The 21,459-nt window shown below is 33.3% G+C and overlaps 4 protein-coding genes across 4 annotated transcripts; all 4 read right to left on the reverse strand.

Annotated features, from left to right (window-relative positions):
* Positions 1-3,611: 3,611 nt before the first annotated feature.
* LOC11438275 (photosystem II 5 kDa protein, chloroplastic) lies at positions 3,612-4,955 on the reverse strand. Its single transcript, XM_003599209.2, has one exon. The coding sequence runs from the start codon at positions 4,247-4,249 to the stop codon at positions 3,929-3,931; it is 321 nt and encodes a 106-aa protein (XP_003599257.1). The 5' UTR covers positions 4,250-4,955; the 3' UTR covers positions 3,612-3,928.
* A 411-nt stretch (positions 4,956-5,366) lies between these two features.
* Positions 5,367-5,914, reverse strand: LOC11419625 (photosystem II 5 kDa protein, chloroplastic). Its single transcript, XM_003599210.4, has one exon. It carries the CDS (start codon positions 5,833-5,835, stop codon positions 5,518-5,520), a length of 318 nt encoding a protein of 105 aa, XP_003599258.1. The 5' UTR covers positions 5,836-5,914; the 3' UTR covers positions 5,367-5,517.
* A 288-nt stretch (positions 5,915-6,202) lies between these two features.
* On the reverse strand, positions 6,203-16,160 carry LOC11428385 (tRNA-dihydrouridine(20/20a) synthase). The gene is made up of 13 exons (XM_003599212.4): positions 16,002-16,160; positions 15,364-15,493; positions 15,130-15,256; positions 14,662-14,789; positions 14,498-14,567; positions 14,290-14,392; positions 13,504-13,621; positions 13,342-13,423; positions 11,396-11,457; positions 10,012-10,084; positions 9,810-9,890; positions 7,783-7,863; positions 6,203-6,696 (listed from the first exon to the last, which is right to left on the reverse strand). Exons 2-13 carry the CDS (start codon positions 15,396-15,398, stop codon positions 6,529-6,531), a joined length of 1,128 nt encoding a protein of 375 aa, XP_003599260.2. The 5' UTR covers positions 15,399-15,493; positions 16,002-16,160; the 3' UTR covers positions 6,203-6,528.
* A 1,308-nt stretch (positions 16,161-17,468) lies between these two features.
* On the reverse strand, positions 17,469-19,158 carry LOC11446795 (probable pectate lyase 16). The gene is made up of 4 exons (XM_003599213.3): positions 18,817-19,158; positions 18,038-18,393; positions 17,789-17,924; positions 17,469-17,693 (listed from the first exon to the last, which is right to left on the reverse strand). The coding sequence occupies exons 1-4, from the start codon at positions 19,156-19,158 to the stop codon at positions 17,469-17,471; spliced, it is 1,059 nt and encodes a 352-aa protein (XP_003599261.2).
* Between the last annotated feature and the right edge of the window lie 2,301 nt (positions 19,159-21,459).

A 21,459-nucleotide genomic window follows, 5' to 3' on the forward strand; every position in this document is an offset into this window, starting at 1 on the left:
AATATTTTGAAACAACTAAATATATATTTCATAACATTTTGACACCCTAAACAAATCGGATCAATTAACATCTTAACAACTTTGGGTCCCTCGGGATCTTCTATTCTTCAGAGTTTGGAGGTCTTCAGAGTTAGATGCATATCTTCACTTTCTGAGTGACTTCCTTTTATTGATCTAGATGTTGACTTCTGATTGAACTTTCTTCAGATCTTCTACCGTAGCCTTGTAGCTTCTTTTGTGCTTCTGATGCTCTTATACATGTTCAGACCTTGTTAAATTTTAATCTATGATCCTGCACACTTGAACATATATTAACATATCCAATTGTTCTTTAATACTTTATTATCATCAAAACTTCAGAGAAATTGTACAAAATCAATTTTGTTCCAACATCAATACACAATTTGGACCTTAAATATTTTTAGGGTTAATGGTGTTTTACCCCCTATAAAATATTTTTTTTTATTTACCCCCCTGTAAATTTTTATTTTTTTTGGAATACCCTAATAGGTCATAAAAAAACGACTTTATTTTCTTTTTTTTTTGCAGAATTTTTTTGTTTTTTTATGGGAAAATGCTAGATATCAAGAATGATTTATCAAGAAAGATTCAAGAATGACATGTCACAATAATCACTCTTAGATTTCAGTCTCATTTATTCCTTTCATAAAAAAGAAAAATACATAAGACCCACCACCCCATGATTTTCGGCCCGACAGAGATTTTATTGGCTAACATTAATTTAAGTACAATTTCTTGATAAAATCTAATGGTGATTATTCTGCCATGTCATTCTTGAATTTTTCTTGAGAAAATCTTTCTTGATATATAACATTGCTTTTTTTTATGACCTATTAGGGGGGTATTCCAAAAAAAATTTTTTTTTACAGGGGGTAAATAAAAAAAATATATTTTACAGGGGAAAACCTAAAATGACCTATATTACAGGGGGGTTAAAGCACCATTAACCCATATTTTTAATTATCTATCACAAAGAATTATGTAAAAAGTAAATATGTTTTAAATATTCATCAAGACAAATTAACATCTTATTTGTTTTTTTTTTTTTGACAAAAACAAAACGATATTCATTCATTCAAATCGATATAGTACATCAGATACAAACATCGCTAAGAACGTAAAGGGTGAATATACAAACAAACTCACAGCACCCAAGTTAATAGCATACAACGACAAAATGCCTACAAATAATATGATAAAACATAAATCACTTAAATACCCATGCTTCCGGATCTGCAACGTTAACGTTCAAATCATTGCTTGAATTTGTAATTGATTGATGTAGATCTTTCAATAGGAACTGAACAAACACCGCGACAAGACGCAAAATCAAACGCCGCACAAGACGACGAACAACGCCGCACTTAGACGACGAAATCACAAAAAACACAAAAGTAGAAACTTGATAGATGTGAAAACCACTTATTTAGATTGAAAGAAAAGAGAAAAAAAAGATGTAGAGGGGTGATTCTAGGTCAAAAAATGACCTAAAACCACCTCTCAATGAACGAAGGAGAAATAAAGTTTAGAGAGAAGTTGGAGTTTCTCTCACTAGAAGTTGGAGTTTCTCTCAATGAACGATAACATCTTATTTGTTATCATTTGTTTTTAAATAATAATAGAAATAGATAGTAATAGTATGTTATGTGAATAACTAGGGGTGGGAATAAGCCGGGCCGAGCCGGACTTTGCTTAAATAGGCTAGGCCTAGTTGAAAAAACTAAAGCCTAAGCCTTGACCTTTTACCTATCAAAGGCTATATTTTAAGCTTGGTCTGACCTATTAACCTGTCTAAAAGCCTAGTTTGTGTTACAAATTTCAACGAGAGTTTGTTCATCAATTTTTTTCTTTCAATTTGTGCAATGCACTTAATATAGATATAAACATTAATTAGATACAAATTAAACTAATAAAACATAATTGTAAAATTTATAGATGGATAGAAACTAAAGAAAAATCATGTTTGATAATTAACAACAAGGATTTCAAACGTAATCTAATAATCATTTTTGACCTTACACATGTCAGTAGCAAGCCTTAATAGTTCACACAAATCAAATAACCATATGAGTCTTAAATGATAACTTAACAAGCTTCCAAGCAGTACGAAACATCAAGATTGTGTTGTATCCCACATTGTGGTATGAGAATTTGAAGGATCAATATTTCTTTTTGACATATATAAAAATAATAATTGTGGAAAAATGTAATACTCATATATGGGTCGGCCGGATAGGCTTGATGGGCTTTTTTATAAGCCTAAGCCCGGCCTAATTAAATTAAAAGGCTTTTTAAAAAGCTCAAGCTTAAATCATTTATTAAACGAGCTAGATCGAACCGAACTTTTTGTAGGCCGAGTCATAGGCCCCTGATGGACAGCCTGGCCTATTCCCACCCCTATAAATAACGTACATAGTCAAATTAAGTCACTTATTTTAGGACAAAGCATTTAGATTCTTATGTCAAATTAAGTCACAGGACAAAGCATTTAGATTCTTATAACTTAACCATTTAATCACTTATTATCAATATAGTCCATTCTTGACTCTTGGAAAACTAAATGAGTAAATTTTGATCGAATCAAGTACCTTTTTAAATTATTCATAATTTTAGAGACATACTTGAGCATTTTACAAAGTCAGAAATGAATTTGATGGCTTACTCATTTAAATTACCTTGTGGCTAGTGTAATTGACCCATGGTTGTATTGTGTTAGTGAGAGTCGGGCACAATGTGGTGGGTTGAAGATGAGATTTTTCTATCAATTCCAAAAGTTCTACTAAGATTTATGTTAGTTGCACAACTGTTTTAAGCTAATGGATAAACCGTTGAGGTTATGAGTTTAAATTTGGACCAAGATAAAAAATAAAATAAAAAACTAATGTAACGCCAAATTACTAAATTGACCATTTCAAAAAACAAGTTGGACAAATTTAATTTTCAGTAACACACCTCTTTTAATCTTTGTCTTCACCACTATCTCTAATCTAATGTCCAAATGTGGAAGAAGAAAAAAAGTTGACCAATGGTTTAAGAGATTTGCTCGAAGTTTTCATTAGCATTCATTGCCTAACTAAGCATATGTTTGGACTAGCGTTAAGACTTCAAATATCACGTCACGAGGCGGTTTTTGATATGGTTTTTAAAAGCTACAAAAGATAGCTTCACATAGAACGCAAGTTTGGACAATTTTCACTACTAAAACAAACAAACTATAAGTGATACGTTGAATGATTGTGTTTTCTTTTTCATTTGTCCGTGATTGAGAACCGTACATGATCTCAAATCAAGTATGATCGAGCTCAAACTCGATTACTTTATGCATGTAGATTTTAAGCAAACTGAATTCAAATACATTTACATAAACTCATTTCAAATATCAATCGTAAATTATGAGTTTTAGGTCTTATTCACCAAGTTCAACACATTTCCGTAAACTCAATCATGAGTTCATGTCTTCATGATAATTTGATCAAATTCTAATTAAGCAATCACGCAAATGCAATAACCCAGCGAGTTAACATTTTTTATGAATGAAATTTTATTAATTTTTTCCTAGGTCGAGCATTGAACCGGTAACACCAAAGAGATAAGCAAAACTTTATGCTTTTATGAACAAACTAGTATATATATTTATAATAGTACAGTAAAGATTAGATGAAATTTAAACACAACAACCCCATTGTACATTACAAATCAAGAAAAATGAACCAAGACCTATGAAACACGGATACAAAGGACACGACACGTACACTGACACGCCGACACCTCTAATAATTTGAGAAAATTACATAATTCCGTGTAATTGTAAGTGTCGGTGTCGTGTCGGTATCAGAGATGATACGTGTCGGACACCTGGACACGCCTAATCGGAGGCGTTTCCGTGCTTCATAGATCAAGACCCTTCTCAATTGCGACAAATCCTAGCTGTTGGCATAGTGACACAAACAGGGGCGTACTTTTTCTTGGCTTCTGGGGTACCTCTTTTAGGTTCTTCATCTGCCATTGCAACACCAGCAAAAGTGGAAACAGCAGCAGCTGCTGCAGCAAACATCAAGTCTCTCCTTCCATTGCTGCCCTCTTTGCTGTTGTCATATCTGATCATCTTTTCCCCTTCAACTGCTCGGACAGCATTGACGACAACGAGTCTCCTCTGCGATGCTACAGATGACTGGTTGGTTACAGCCGGGAAGCCGAGGATTGAGGATGTCATGGTGATTGATGCCATTTCTAAAATATGATCGTAATTCTGAACTAGTCTCTATGTGTTGATACCTTCTATGGTGAGCAAGTGGAAGAATGAATATATGGATTGTAAATCATCCTTTTGTGGTAGGACCATACATTATCTTATCTCATTCAAGAAATGATCAATAAGTTATTGCCACGTTGAATAGTTGATAATGGTGGAACTTGAAGGTCTTGGGGGGCTAGTGTAGGTTTAACGGATTAATTTAACCATTAATCATATAAATATATTTTTATAAAGACAATCGATTATAATTATTGGATTATTTAAAATATGTGACTTTTATCATATATATCTTAAATCTTAAAAGTCATACAAAAGATGTGTTCTGGACCGTTCAGAAGATCAATTCTAAGATGACACGTGGTCTAACTTATGCTGCCTTAAAGCTCCGCGACTGAAGGAATGCGCCATTTTTAATGCACCGCACCGCATGCGAGCATGCCCACGTGCGAGGGTCACCCTACATGTGTCCTCTAACCGTCCCTAATCACACGCCGCAAAACCCGAATGCGCCATTTTTAATGCGTGCCTATATAAGGGTGACATTGCTTCACCCTCAAGGTATGATTCACTTTTCACAACACTTTCTACACACTCTTTCTCTGTTCTATTACTGACTTGAGTGTTGAGTGCTAACGTGCTTGCAGGCACCTTTCGTTCCACTGCGAAGACTTTTCGTCACCGTACTGGAAGTCATTGCTGTCACATCGGAGCATTTTCCGCCACTGTTGCTTCTCATCCATCCTCACCGTAGAGCTCAAGATGGTTTGAGATTTGTTGACCATGTAAAATGTTTTACAGTAAAAATGCATAAAAATATAGTACATTAGGAAAATGAAGATTGTACTTCAACATTTTTGTTTCCTTATAATGAGGGTGAGATCAGGCGCTTATCTGATATGGAGGAACATAAGCCACCCAAAAATTTTCTCAGCAGATAACACAACAACACAAATTTGGCAAAAAACCAACAGTAAAAACAAAAGCTAAAAAGAATAGTAATCCCCTGGTATAAAGTAGTGATATGTGAACTTAATCTAAGCACTACTAAAATTATGTTCATTTACACAAACTCAATTCAAGCACTTCTAAGTAAACTCAATTCAAGTACATTTAGATGAGGCAAAGTTTATGCTTTTTTAAATATAAACAACTAGTATAAAGTAGTACATTAACGATTAAATGAAATATAAACACCACAGCCCCATTGTACATTACAAATCAAGAAAAGTAAACTAAGACCCTCAATAACGACAAATCCTAGCTGTTGGGTTAGTGACACAAACAGGGCCATACTTTTTCTTGGCTTCTGGAGTACCTCTTCTTGGTTCATCATCTGCCATTGCAACCCCAGCAACAGAGCAAACAGCAGCTGCTGCTGCAGCAAACATCAAGTCTCTTCTTCCATTGCTGCCCTCCTTGTCATCGTCATATTTGACCGTCTTTTCCCCTTCAACTGCTCTTACGGCACTGACAACAAATCTTCGCTGTGTTGCTACCGATGACCGGTTGGTTACCGCGGGAAAACCAACCATTGAGGATGTCATGGTGATTGATGCCATTTCTACAATGTGATCTGGATTCTGAACTAGTCTCTATGTGATAGCTTCTATTGTGGGCAAGTGGAAGAATGAATATATGGAATGTAAATCATACAAAAATGGGAGCTTTTGTGGTAGGGTAGGACCATACATTATCTTATCTCATTAATGATATGACCAATAAGTTAATGCCACGTTGAATAGTTGATAATGCTAGAAATGGTTTTGGGGGGCTTGTGTTGATGCTTGTTAATTAATGTGAATTTAAAGGATAAGAAAGATGCTAATAGGTACCGGCAGTGTAAAAATTTTGTACAAGACAATCAATGATAACTATTGGATCATTAAAATATTTGACTTTTATCATATCTATCTTAAATCCAAAAAGTCATACAAAAGATGGTTTGAGATTTGTTGAGCATGTAAAATGTTTTACACCGAAAATGCATCAAAATTAATCTATTCCCAAAAAAAAATGAATATTGTACTTTAATATATTTGTTTCCTTCTAATGGGAGTGAGGTCAGGCTTATCTGATATGGAGTAATATAAGCTACCCAACATTTTTCTCAACAGATAGCACAACATAACAAATTTAGCCAAAACCAACAGTAAAAGCAAAAGCTAAAAAGAATAGTAATCCCCTAGTTTTTTTATTTAAACTTTCTATATAAACTTGCACTGCATTTTAGGTCATTTTCATAGAACAGATAATTAAAGGATTTGCACAGCATCCTCGTCTCTTGTTCTGTATGGTGGAGGCAATAAACTGTCAATGTTTGCAAAAAGATCTCCACGGCCAGGTGGTGATTTCGCAAATGACGAATCCAAGACTGAGTCTGGAATTGCGACAAGAGTTTCTTCAAGAAATGATTTTACTGTCTGCATGGTTTAAGAATATGTAAGTTTTTGAAGCAGCTAATGAAGTAACTTAACTATAAAACGATAGTTACAGTAAACAAAGGAGAGATATGTTCATATGCCAAAAGATAGCAACAAACCAGTAAAATGGTTTCTGCATGCCATAAAATTGACCTACTAACCGGTTAAGTTTTTAATAAGAACCTTGTATATAAAAAAGAAGAAAAAACTAACAATACAGACACATCCCTGATTCCCATAATACTGACGAAAAAAAATACCTAATTACATTACAAATTGGTGCCAGATAACCAAAAAATATGTGTAGGAACTAAAAGTGGCACATTTTGGAAATGTCAGGAATCAAAACGGGGCAAAACTCAGCACAGGTAATTAAAGCGGAAGACCATATATTTGCAGGCACTAAAAACATTTAAAACTACTCAAGAAGATACTCAATTTGCTAAGTAATGTCCTATGTAACCTCAAGCTAAGAGCTCAGCTTTGTAACCTAAAAGGTACAGGGTTCAAAACCCTCGGGAACGGTTGTAAAATAGTTATTAGTGGTCACTTTAATTAATAAAATTTCTCCCTTCCCCATTAACTTTTTTTAAAAAGGTAATCTCCTATGTACAAGAGTCAGACAAGACAACAACTACACAATACATATGCTTTTAGTCAACACTAATGTGGACAAAAGAAAAAAGAGATAAATGAAATATTATATCCAAAAAATATGTCATTTACCACCTCATTTCAACCAAATTAGCTCACAAATGACTCATCTTGGCAAGGTATTCAACTTAAGCACTAGATCCAGACACAACAATTTCTTTCTTGCTTTTCCAAGTTACTAGATTACATCATGCAAAAGTGCAGTAACATGACATGAACTTTCACCTTGAGGACAAGGTGAAACGTACTGACAAAATACTTCCTTATTAGATGTCTTAATCGGTTCCTTGTGATATTAACAGCTGATTAATTACTTTCCAACTTGCAAGCACTAGTTCTATGAAGGGCATAATTAACACATAACAAGTCCCCTTACTATCCATGAATGAAAATCAGGGAAAAATGGAGAAACAATTGGGTAAGATAATATACCGTGCAAGTTTGGACAGCAGAATCTGCTTTGCGCTTCCAAAGTCCATTCCCAGGCTCAGAATGGAAAAAACCAAGTAAAGGCTGCAGCAAAATAAACAATCGTCATGTGATAACAGAAAATGAATATCGTTGGCACCTTAATGAAATGGTTCATGCTGTCGAGCAAATAAATGGAAGAGGGGAAAAAGTAAACCGAAAAAACTTTCCAGTGCATATTCATACTTTTAACAAAAAATAGGAAAGGAAAACTAAAGAAGGAAAAATAAAAGTGGGTCTAACTGTTTAAAGTGACATTAAATGTATGTTTAAAACAATATAGCTTTATGTCTTTATTTTCTATATCTGTGCTATTAGAAATAATGTAAATAGGGTAACTATGGACTGCTGTGTTGTATATTATTATGAACACAAATTCATGACTCTCAATATATAATATCCTCCTGTGCATAGTTCAAACACAAATTCATTCATATGCTCTTTCGTTTTTATCTTTCTCAAATATGGTATCTACAGCCTAACAAAAGGCAACCCTAATCCATTATTAACTGTTAATGTTATAATTCGTTGGGAGACTTTTTACGTTGTTTAGGAGTAGGCCAAGGATAAGTGTCGTTGTCTCGAGATGCCATGATGGATCCATGGAATATTTAAGAAAAGTTCAAGGTATCCTACATAAATTATTGGTCATCGCTGCCTCATCTATCAAAGAATGAGAAGCAACAGACCTTTTTATGTTGCTGGTTTTATATGGTTTACCTGCAGAGTATTCATCCTTTTGTTATCACCTTATGAGATTTTGGGTCTCTCACTGTAGCCACTCTGAACTCTGCATGGTCAACCTTCGTACATGTACCAGCGATATCATCTTCTGACGTTGATATGCCTCCTGACCTATTATTCCTCTACCTTAGTCTGTCACAGTGGCGAACATGGTTGGTCTCGCATGCCTAGCAAACATCATCCCATGTGCAACCATTTCCACAAAGTAAGACACTATCCATAAGTGCTATGCCCTGAACAGTCACCCTCCTCGATTAGCCAGCATTGCAAATTCCACTCCGCATGCTCCTTCTGAGCCCACTACACCACATATGATCCCTAGCTACCAGTGACCATCTTTACTAACTTCTTCAAGTAGTATAAAAAGCATCAAGTCTTTGGTTCCACAGGTAATTCCTGCACTGGTTTTTCTCACACCAAGTCTCTTGGTCCTTATTTTAAGGCCACCTATCACATCACTGATCATAAATCCCCTTTCCTTCACTGATGACTTCTCGTGGTGTTTTTTTTTTTATTTTTTATTTTTTATATCAAAGATCGGTCTGAATTGTTTGAAATATATAAAAACTTATATTCAAAGATTTCTACCCAATTTGGTCGCTCAATTCACATTTTAATGTGTGATAAGGCCAAAGAATATTTTTCTTTAAATTCAAGTCTTTTATGTCATCAAAAGGGATGATTCATCAACTTAGTTGTCCACACACTCCACAACATAATTGTATTGCAGAAAGAAAAGGAAAAAAAAAGGACAACCTTCTTGATACTGCCTGTTCCTTGTTACTTCAAGCTAATACCCCTTTAAAATTTTGGGAAGATGCAATCCTTACTGCTGGCTATTTAGTTAATTGTATGCCATGTTCTCTGCTACATAACCAGATTCTACATTCCATGTTATTTTCTGTTGAATCTACATATAACTTATCTACTTGTTTTTGGTTGTACTTACTTTGTTCATGTCTTTCTCCAGGAAAAGACAAGCTCACCGCTTGTGCAATCAAATGTATATTCTTTGGATATCCTAGAATACATATTTTGAGCAAATACATGTACTTTTTTGCTTATATTTAAGACCAAAGGGAGTATAGAATTAGACGTTCTTGTTGGGCTTGTAATCTCCTATCAGATTTTCTTAGTGCTCTATCTCCGCATATACAATACTTTGGAGGGATTTTCATTGAATAGTAGAAATTCTAAGAGTATGAAGTTTGAAAATCAAATAACAATTTCTATTTGTTTGTTCATACCTTCACAATGTCTCTCACAGTTGGCCGAAATCCATATTGTAGCAACACCGAGTCTCCATATACTTGGTATTTCTCAAGGACCTGGATTAAGCAAATAATAATGATAATGAAGTTAGAAAATTCTAAGTAATGGAAAAAGTGAACTACGTAATTTGGACAACTTAGTCCATTCAAATTGAAATAGTATGTAATGTGACTGAACCTGACGACGTGTAAGACCAATACTTGGTACACCATAAATTGCTCTATCAACGTTCCCCAAAATATGCCAAGGGCTGTTGAAATCATAACAATGGTTACTTCAACTACCAAGTATCAGTTTATATAAATCACATTAAGAATGTTCAATAACAATGAAAACATTATTAGAGAGGCCAAATCATTAATGGACTTCAACCTATAATTTAAGGTTTCAAAAATTAGGACACTTGGTTTTTGACATGCTAACAGAACCACAACAACTATTTAGTCAAAAGTTGTCCTTGTCAGTCCTCATTTTCGAATCAAGGCACAAAATATACCTGTACTTAGTCCAACCCTTTAGCCCAAAGAAAATTCAAATATATAAGAAAAGTATTTTTAATCCACAAACCACAATAAAAGATATGTAGCACATATGCCTAGATTTATTAGTTGCAGTTGCTTGACTATTCTTGCCTATTTCTTGATATGTTTCCAGACCTGAGCAGTTGCAGGAGATTAGTGGAAAAGTTAAATTATACCACAATGACCAAACGGCATTTAGATCATAACCGCACATTGCATTCCTATTTTTTAACTGGTATGGAAGTGAAGTGATATACATAGCATTAGTAGAGTTCAGTTTCCTCTTAAAAGTCAAGGTCAAAAATTGAAAGCAGGGACTAAAATTGAAAACAGAATATTTACAGGGACAAAAAATCGAAAGAAATTTTTAGAGGGACTAAAACTGAAAGTCGGTATCATAGGGACCCAAAACATATTTAACCCTTTAAAATTTGTTCATCATATAGAAAATATTCCAGCCAGACAAAAAAAAAAAGGAAAATTCCAGAAAATGTTTTAGGAGAAAAATTGACTTCTAATTTTTGTCTAACTTCCAATTTAAAATAGATATTTTGATAGGAAGTCATTCCTATCCTGAATTGGGAAACAATTTTATTCATGAGAAACAAGAAAAGAGCATAAAGCTCCCAGTCCTCTATAGCTGGGAGGCTCCCAGCTATAGAGGAATGGACCTCTCCTAGCCGCAGCAATAAACTAAGAAAAGGCGGAAGAAAATAGCATATCTTAAATAAATTGCATTCTTCTCTCTCTTCTAACCCCCTTACATCCTATCTCTCCTTACATCGGACTCTCCTTCTCTCTCTTCTAACCCCCTTACATCCTATCTTAAATAAATTGCATTCTTCTCTCCAGTCTTAACTCTACGAGAATACACTTTTAGGTCCTTTGTTTTTTAAGCTTTAGCTAAATGTGATTCGTCAATCCCATCACATTCTACAATTTTTTCTGCAATCACGTGATCATTAATGAGTCGAAGGGAAAACTTGTTCCCCTATTATTGAAATGCAGATTCCTGATGTTTGAAAGCATTTGACACTTACTTATGGTAGGCAGCACGTCCAAGCATAACACCATGTGCACCGGTCTTTAGAGCTGCATTGATCTACAATCAAAATCCACATGTAAGGATATCACCATGGAAGCATCAGATCAATTTGCACCTTATATAGTAACAACAAATACAATGACAACGTCGCAAACAACAAGGAGAACTGATTTGATACTAGACAGCACAAACAACAGAAATATCAGCAAAACTTTAGAAGCCATTCACTGGAATCCAAATATTACCTTCAATGGTACAGATATCATGACATAGTATCAAAAACTATACAATCAAATCTCTAGACATTGATTCTTGTTTTTTCCGTTCTCCAAATAAAAGCAATTTTATCATATGGTGGGTGGACCTGTCTTATGTCCACGCTTATATTCTAAAATGATTTTGCATAGGAGATCATGTTAGAGATACAACATAAAACCATTCACGTATCATGATATTTGTTGAATTCAAAGGGACCTGTCTTATGTCCACGCTTATATTCTAAAATGATTTTGCATAGGAGATCATGTTAGAGATACAACATAAAACCATTCACGTATCATGATATTCAAGAATATTCATTTTGTATAGTGACTTATTTATTTATTTTTTTGGTGAATCGTGACTTATTTATTTATTTTTTTGGTGAATCGTGACTTATTTGTTGAATTCAAAGGGACTCTGTATAATTGTTCCAAAATGGGTTCTTAATAATAATGACTGACCACAAGTAGAACTCAAGGTATGGCAAGGAATTTACACAAGAAACAGAATTTACTGATAAAAGAATTTTCACAAGAAACGGAATTTACTGACAAAAGAATTTGCACAAGACAACGGAATATACTGAGGAAATTGTGAACAAGCATCTAGAGCCATATTCAGTGTATATGAGGGCCTCAGTCAATCAGTAATCTACTACTTCCACTGTGAACAAACATCTAGAACCATGTACAGTTGCCTTAATTAGAATCTAAACTGTGGATTTACCAAAATAGTTTATTGATCTCTAAAAACTCCCAGGAGTAAATCAGTTATGAAGTTGCTCCTTATTCCATGATAAGGAGATGATTGTTGTCTGAACCAAAAATACTGATCCATCAACTAGGACTATATGGGGCAAACTCCCAGCAAAAATGTGGAAAAACCTACTCAATCTCATTCAAGCACTCCCAATCAAAAGATGAAAAACTTTCCAATCGAATGAAAAAGGGGAAAATAACAAACTAAACAGACCAAGCCCCTAGTTTCCAAAGCAACATAAATAAAACTTCACATCTCTAGATATATACCACCCGTAGACAAACCAAAATGAAAAAAGAGAATTACGTATAAAGATGCATCATAAAACCAGTTTAGCAAACTCGATTTAAAAAACCAACAAAGTTTGAACATACAAACAGCTCAGTGACAAAACAGATTGACTGTTGAAACACTATGGAATGGGTTTATTGCACATGTAAGTAGGGAATATTCCAAAAAAGGACGAACACAGCATTTCGTGCTCGTGTTGTGACATTTCAAACACATCTCTTTTGCTCTCAGTGTGTGTGTGTGTGTGTTATAATTTTTAGAATTTGGTTTATCCCAGTCCTAGTGTGATCATAAAATCACAGTAAAAACTTTTGGTAGAAAAAAATTTCTATAATGAATACCAATTCCTCAATTACACAGAATGGCAAGGAGAAAGTGATCATTGGATAGTTTTATTGAGTGGTCATGGGAGGGAGAGACCAAGCTCTCTAATTATTGAAAATGAGAGACCCAGATTCTTGCATCAGTAGACTCTCTTACCTTACTTTATGTGTTATTTCCTAATTTGCTATATTGTAAAAGAACTCATTCTCTTTTCTGAGATAACAGTCCAGAGTTTGCTTATGAATAAATTATTGTTTCTACTAATTTTATCACTACAATACAAGTTTCTATCAGACTGCAACTCACCTCATCAATACAAGTAATACCACCATTGATTGTAAATGTTAAGTCAGGAAAGTCGCGCAAGAGGCCATAAAAGTATTCATATCTGCATTAAGGAATGAATTATCATCTATCGTATGTATAAATAAATAATGACCATAAAAATAAAAATTTATTGGGACATACTTCAGTGGAGGAATACTACGATTTTCAGCAGGACTGAGGCCCTTCAGCAGTGCCTTTCTTGAGTGAATTATGAAATGCCTAGCAGGTGATAGAGAAGAGACCTTGTAAATGAAATCACCTGACAGACAGACAAACAACAAGCTTTTAGCACAATTGTTTCATTAAAAGTGCCAACCTTATTATGCCCAAGCCCAAATTCTAAGTAGTATCAAACTAGCATCTAAGGTTTGAGAGTCATTTGCTACAGACTACAGTTATATAATGCTTTCCAAAAGAAGATTTATAAAAACAAAAAATAGGGAATAAAAGGCTGTGGTCAGTGGCCTGTAGTCAATTATGAAGAAGATATCCTCCATCATAGTACAAGACGCTTCAGAATATTAGACCAGATACTCTTACAAGCTACATGGCTAAAGAATACGAAGCAAAGATCTTAATGACATTGACAGTTGAGAATCTTGAGATGAAGCCCCCTTCTTTGACACTCTTTATAACTGTTTCACCCACCTTATTTGCCCATTTAAAATCACACTCCCCAAATGCCGTCTGTCCCTACATTAAGTTATACTGCAGCCCATTTTGAGCAAATATTTACAAATATTCCCCATCCTGTCTTCCTAGCATTCATGGGTCTAACAATTTATAAGCCTTAGTTGGGGTTTGTGGTAAACCTTGACCTTGGAATGGAATAACCTTCCATCCCTTAAGAGCCAAATTCAAAAAAATCCTAACTTTACATCCTTCTGACATCAATAGACAAATAATGCAGTTAAGAGAAGGCCTTACATAGTTCATTGTATGAATCATGATCATCCACACCGATTCGACATTTGACACTGACAGGTACATTTGTATTGGCAGCAATCACTGAAACAGCCTCCGCAACAAACTTTCCTTGTATACATTAGAGTTCTCCATTAATGCACAATGATGAAGAATACATAAATATTCAATCTCTCTGCATGTAATATTTAACTATGGATTGCTTTCTAACCTTTGGTTCAAGCATAAGACGTGCACCAAAGCATCCACGTCCTGCTACTCTAGGACTAGGGCAACCACAACTGTAATACATTGAAAAATAAATAAATGGATCTATCAAAGATTTCAAAATAACAATGATATTTCAATATTTTAGATGGTAAGAAACAAACTAACTTGAAGTTGATCTCATCATAGCCGTAAGCATCAGCAAGCTTGGTTGCTTTCGCCAAATTCTCTAAATTACTGCCTCCGATTTGAAGCACAATAGGATGTTGGTCTGGAGGATATGCCAAGAATCTGTCCTGGCATAAGAAACAAAAATAATCAATGGTTTTTCACAAACAATCCATCCCAAAATAATGGTTTTGTATACCATTTTCACTCTTATTTTTCGTTTTCACATGTTATGCTACTATTAATCAACTGATGCTTGGAAACAATAAGCCTCCACCTAGAAGCTTGAGCTTATAGAAGATTCAAATTTTTCATTTTCAGCCGATACTTAAACCCTGGTTTTTAACTCAGATTTCAGAACTTAATAAATTGCAACTACAAATCTCATTATTCACACAATTCCTTCCTAGTTTTTTATACTATTTCTCTCATTTTTGTTTACAATTAGAATTATCATTATAAACTTACCAGATTACCCTTTTGATAAACAATTGTTTCAGCCGCAAGCATCTCCGTATAGAGCCAGGCATGTTTTGATATGAGACGTGCAAGAGTTCTATAATGATTGTCTGTCCAATCCATCATTGGAGCCACACTGATATCCAAGCAATAACAAACCATATCAAATCAAAACATCATTCCAATTGCTAGATATCACAAGCATAAAGTAAGAGAGATGAAAGCAAAAAAAAGCATATATACCTAAACCAAGGAGGAAGATAATCATCTTCAACCATTGCAGCTACACTGTATGTTTCTTCCTTTCAAGTATAAGCAGAAAACAACCCTAACCAGCACAAATTCCTCAAAGATGTATATAACTACCAACAATCTGCACACACAAAAAACTTATGGTATCAGAAAATCGTATTGTAACAGATAAATCATCAATACTTCACCATTCATCACAAATCATAGTTTGCTCCCTCATGAAAATGTTACATTTGTCCTATGAAGCACGAACACTCCTCAGATTAGAGGTGTACACCAACACATGCAATTACATGAATTATGTGATTTTCTCAAATTATCATAGCATTTGTCCAATTGATATGTAATTACCAATTATTATTCTAAATTGTTATTAGTTGAAAATAAAATCAATGCTAACTCAACCGGCAATACCGATATTGCTAGGTTGGACATCTTCGCCCAGATTCGAACCCAGATCTCACAGTTGTGTGTGGGTTTTTATGTGGTGTTTGTTACTTCGTCTACGAACTCGTACTCAAAATATGGGTTTGAGTAGGGTTTTAATAAATAAAAATTGAACAAAAACGGGTAAAAAAGGAAAACGGAATGAAGAGAATTGAAGAGAGAGAGTAACGAAAGGAACTTACCGTTGTTGACAGAATCCAGCGGCAAATTGAAAAGTTTTTCAGTTTTCTTCTGTTGCATTGCAGTCTCCTCTTCAACCAAGGTATACCCTGTTGTTTCTAACTTACTCGATACACCCCCCACCCGACTATTTTCCACAACATTTAACAATAATACCTAAAATATCCACAACTCTTTTTTTGTCCTTAAAAAAAAACAAGAATTATTGTTTTAATGAATATAGGACATTTTTACTTAGAGAAAATGATATTTGCATTTATGTTGTATTTATGTTGTGTACGAGTGGGAAAGTTTCCAAAGAAAAAAAAGTGTTTTTGTTAAATAGTAAAAAATATTTAAAGTGATTTTAAGAGGGAAAAAGAAGGTAGTTAGTGTTATTTTAGTTCATTCTTAATTTTTCTTAAAAAAATGTTTTTAAGTGTTTTTGATCAAAAGTGATAGATTAAAAACAATTAAAAGTCGAGGGTATGGTAGACGCTCCCATAATTATTTATGACTATCGCACAATACTTTCAAGACAAATATGCATCAATAATGATATAGTGGAATAAAATAAATTTGGCCACACTAATTAGAACTATAATAGAGGCGGACTGATATTATAATGTAGTAATAATGTGTTAGTTTTTGTGCCGGTAAGCATAGTTTAATTGGTAGAGACAATGTTTTTTAATATATAGGGCTAGAGTTTGATTTTAGAATTCTCCATTTATTTATCTTAAGGGGTGAATTTTTAGCTGTTAGACTAATTAACAAAAATAAATAAAGTACGACAACGAACTTGAATCTTCAACGTATACAAGTTAGGCATGTCCCAAAGTATGCTACACTCCTAAATTTAAATAAATGTACATACTCATTACACTTTTTATAAAAAAAAAAAATTATAATGGAGTTCTAATAGATAGAGGAAATTTTTTTCTTTCTTTCATTTTATTAATTTGAATCTCATACCCAATTAATTGAGGTTTATCTGTTGTCATTATTCTAATTAAGGAGAAATGATAAGTGGGCAAAACAAAACAATGAGATAAAAGACACCATGCTTAAATATTTATAACATGAGTGGCATTTTTGTTATTTTCATTAAAGTACAGGGAAGGATTGTCATGTGTCTATTATTTTGTGTCCATTTATCATATCTCATAAAATGTGTTTATTATTGTGTCCATTTATCATATCTCATAAAAGTCTATTTCAATTACTACGTTTAATGTCATTTAATCTAATTTTACACTGAAATGAATTATTGATTCATTTTATAAATTCACTAATAAGTGCAGTATTTTACCCTTCCCAAACAAACTCAACATTCAAATTGTATCGAGACATGATATATTGTAATACTACTCATGTGGATATCAATGGTCATCCTCATTAGTGTAATTTTATTTCCTATTTATGTATCATACATCAAATCTTATATCTACCTAAAAGTATGTTACAATTCTTAACATTGTTTTTCTAACTCAACATATTGAGGTTTTACTGCATTGTAACACGCCGGATGAACTTGTCAATGATCTTACATATTTGGCATCAACAACTTTAAAATTTTGTTCAGGGCTATAATTCGGTTTTGTCACTTGTCCACCTTTTGTTTCCACAAAGGATGCTCCATTTTCAAAAGCGTCCCCAACCGAATAAAATTCCCACGTATCTCCAATTTCATTACTACTTTTTCTCCACGTGACCTACACCGATTATATTTTTAATTTAGCACAATCTATTTATTTTATGAACGAAACAATCATAAAAGATTGATGTATTAATTGCTTGAAATAATTACCTCCTTCTTCCCTCTTGAAGGTGCTATGAAGAGGTTTGATTGACTTTTAAGGCTTGGTTCCATACTTCCACCTATTGCATATTGCACCCATCCCATGTACAAATTATTTGCAACATGTGCATATCCATGACGAATTCTGTAAAAAAAAAATGAATGATAAAACTTATGAATAAATTTGGAAATATTTTTTTACTTTTAATTTTGTTTATTGTATAAAAAAAAACTAATAATTTTGCAATCATAAATTACCTAGGCATGTGTTGGTGGCAATTAGGTCCAAAATAGTTGTATACAACGGTGACTTTCATGTTTTTGTCTCTCACAAATCCATCATCATGACCAAGAAGCATAACTTTATTTTGCTCTCTAAACCAATTGTTGGAGATCGTTATATCAGTGGAACCTCGTGTAACGTCTAGAAGACCATCTTGACAATCATAAAGTGTGTTATGATCGATCCAAATTTTTGAAGCAGAAACCAATCTGATTGCATCTCCATCAACTTGACCTAATGAAATTATCTTTCCATCGGGACCCATCACCATTCCAGGAGCTTGAGGTTGACAATGATGAACCCTAATTCCGTGGATGATTATATTGGTTGTCTAATAACAGATAACAAACATGTCATTATAAGTTAGAAAGCCGTAAATGTTGATTGAAATTTTAAAAGAATAAAATAAAATTAACTATAATAATGATTGTACAAACTTGAATGAAAAAGAAATTATGGACAAATGTTAGAGAAAAATGACAGAATTTATCTCAAATTTTAATGTTTTATAAATTTTGGAAACTATAAAATAAAATCAAAATGTATTCATTTCATATTTTAGATAATATTCTATTATATAATTGTATATCAAACTTTTTAACTAGGCCAGTGTTGGTATAATTTTTTTACATGGATTTTTTATTGCTATAATGCTACATTCTGGGAACATTTCAATTGTCCATTTGTTTTATCTATAGTTTTGATTTCCAATTCAATACTATTTTGTAATTTTAAGCTTATCATTAGTTATCACCTTATATATCATCAGACATGCATTATCTGCAATGTGGACATCGACGCCTCGACCATCAATGGTGGTGAAACTACTGATGAGAAGGGGTCTCACAAGCTTAATGTTCATGTTCCTTTTGAATGTGATCCAAACTTTTCCTTGAATCCTAGATGCTCCATATCTCAAGGTTCCAGGTGCTGGATTTAAAGGGTGGTCACTAGGATCGGTAACTTTATAATGGATTAAGTCCTTACCTATGTTGTTTGTCATTTTCCCTACATATCCCACTGAGCAAACAGCAAGTTGTTGTCGATGTTTCCTCCATTCAGGATTGAATCTCCAACATTGATCAATCACATTCATTTCCTTGTCTTCTATCTTAGTTTTCTGGAAAGAACTAGCATTCGTTTTAAAAAATGTGAGCATAACAACAAGTAAAATAAAACATCAAAAGACGGAGTTGATTACTTGATGACAAGCCATGATTCTTAATATACTTGTTTTTAAATTAATTATAATACTAATTGAGTTATTGAGAAGAGTTGGATGGTAAGAAGCAAGAGGTTTGCTTGGTTTTTATATTGGAGAATAATGGTGTGAGAAAGTGATAATATAGGTTAAATTTGTTAGTGAATGTTCGAGGTTTGGAAGTTAGTTTAAGTTGTTGTGTTAAGCTTTGGCCAAGGGACTTACTCGTTTAAGAGGGAAACTAAAAATAGAAAGAAGTAAGGCTTAGTTAGTTTTAAATCATTAACTTAAATCATAACGATATAACAATTGGCTAAATTTAAAGATTACCCATAGAAAGTGATAATATGAAGCGCTAAATATATACAAATGGGTTTGGGTAAACAAAACATTGTTTATCATTATTATTGTTATTATATTTGTTTATATATATATGTATGTTTTATTTGTTTATGATGATTGGTGGAGCAATTTTGTGTAATTTAAAAGTAATTGATTTCAATCTATTACATAATATAATATTGGACTGTTTAATATTTTTAACTCTGATTTATTAGATTATTAATTAAGTTTATAGGCCTAACTAAAATCCATTTCAAATCTCATTCTTATTTTCTTGAGTGTTTTAATTGTAATTTCAATGTTTCTCAATTTTATTTTTGAATAAGTGGCTAAATTCAAAAGAATAACTACAATGAAACTAAACAAGAAGTGGAGACTCCTAAAATATTAATAATTAACAACGGTCCAAGAAAAAATGAGCTTGTTCAAGAATACCATTATTCATTAGGATCATATGTCTTACTAAGCTTAGAAAAATTCTATGATTGAAGAGTTAGGAGCTATAAAAAAAATAATAGATGGGAGCTCGCTCACCAATTTGCCACCAAATAAGAAAGCTATAGATGTGAAATGGATTTTCAAGCTGAAATTAAAACCAAATGGTGACATATCTAAGCATAAAGCAAGGATAGTTGCGAGAGGTTTTATGTAGAAAGTTGGACTTGATTACTTAAAGGTATATGCACCTATAGCAAGACTTGAAAGAGTCAGATTGATAGTAGCAATAACTTGTGGAAGAAAATGGTCTTTGTATCATTTGGATGTGAAATCAACATTCTTAAATAGTCCACTTGATTAACTGGTGTATGTCTCACAACCTCAAGAGTTCAAAGTAAAAGAAAATGAATATATGGTATTCAGATTGCACAAAGCAAAGTATGGTTTGAAGTATGCTCTAAGAGCCTGGAACAAAAGGATTGACAACTTTCTAGTTCAAGAAGATTTTTTTCAAATACAAAGATGAAAATGTTATGTATGTGAAGAATAGCAAATGCTATTATGTGGTGTTTATCTATCAATATTTTGATGATTTAGTGAAAACTGAAAGCAATTTATCTGAGGTAGATGAATTCAAAAGACAAATGATGAAAGAGTTTGACATGACTGGTTTGGGAAGGTTAACATATTTCTTTGGAATAGAATTCACTAAAACCTCAAAGGGATTAGTGATGCACTAGAAGAAATATGCAATAGATATTTTGAAGAGATTCAATATAATGAATTTCAATTCTCCCTATACTTCAACGGAAGTAAAACTGAAACTTGTGAATAATAAAGATTACGAGCTAGTTGATCCTACATTGTTCAAATAAATTTTAGGATCTATTAGATATTTGTACAATAGCTAGTTGGTATAATTAGTAGGTTCATGGGTGAACCTAGAAGCTCTCGCTTGCTTGCAACAAGAAAGTAATGAGATACTTCAAAGGAACTCTAGATTATGACATATTGTTCCCTGCAAATGAAACTGAAACCAATATGAAACTTGTAGCTTTTTCTGGTGTAAAGATAAACAATACAGAAAAATCACTTATTGATACTTGTTTACGTTTTTTAATGTTCCAATATCATGGTGTACCCATAAACAAACTGTACTTGCTTTTTTAAGCTGTGAAACTGAGTATATATCAGGTTGCTTAGCAACATGTCAAACAATTTGATTAGACTATGTGTTAATGAAATTGAAGATTGAAGTATGCAAGCCTATTGGACTGTTCATTGATAATAAATCAACTATTTATTTGGCTAAGAATCTTGTGTTTTATGGTAGAAGCAAACACATTGAAATTCATGATAATGTGTTACTTTGGAACTTCAAGTTATTCTTTTTTGGTTCTTAAATGTTATTTTGGT

Source organism: Medicago truncatula, chromosome 3 (genome assembly GCF_003473485.1).
Source record: "Medicago truncatula cultivar Jemalong A17 chromosome 3, MtrunA17r5.0-ANR, whole genome shotgun sequence".
Taxonomy (NCBI): Eukaryota; Viridiplantae; Streptophyta; class Magnoliopsida; order Fabales; family Fabaceae; genus Medicago; species Medicago truncatula.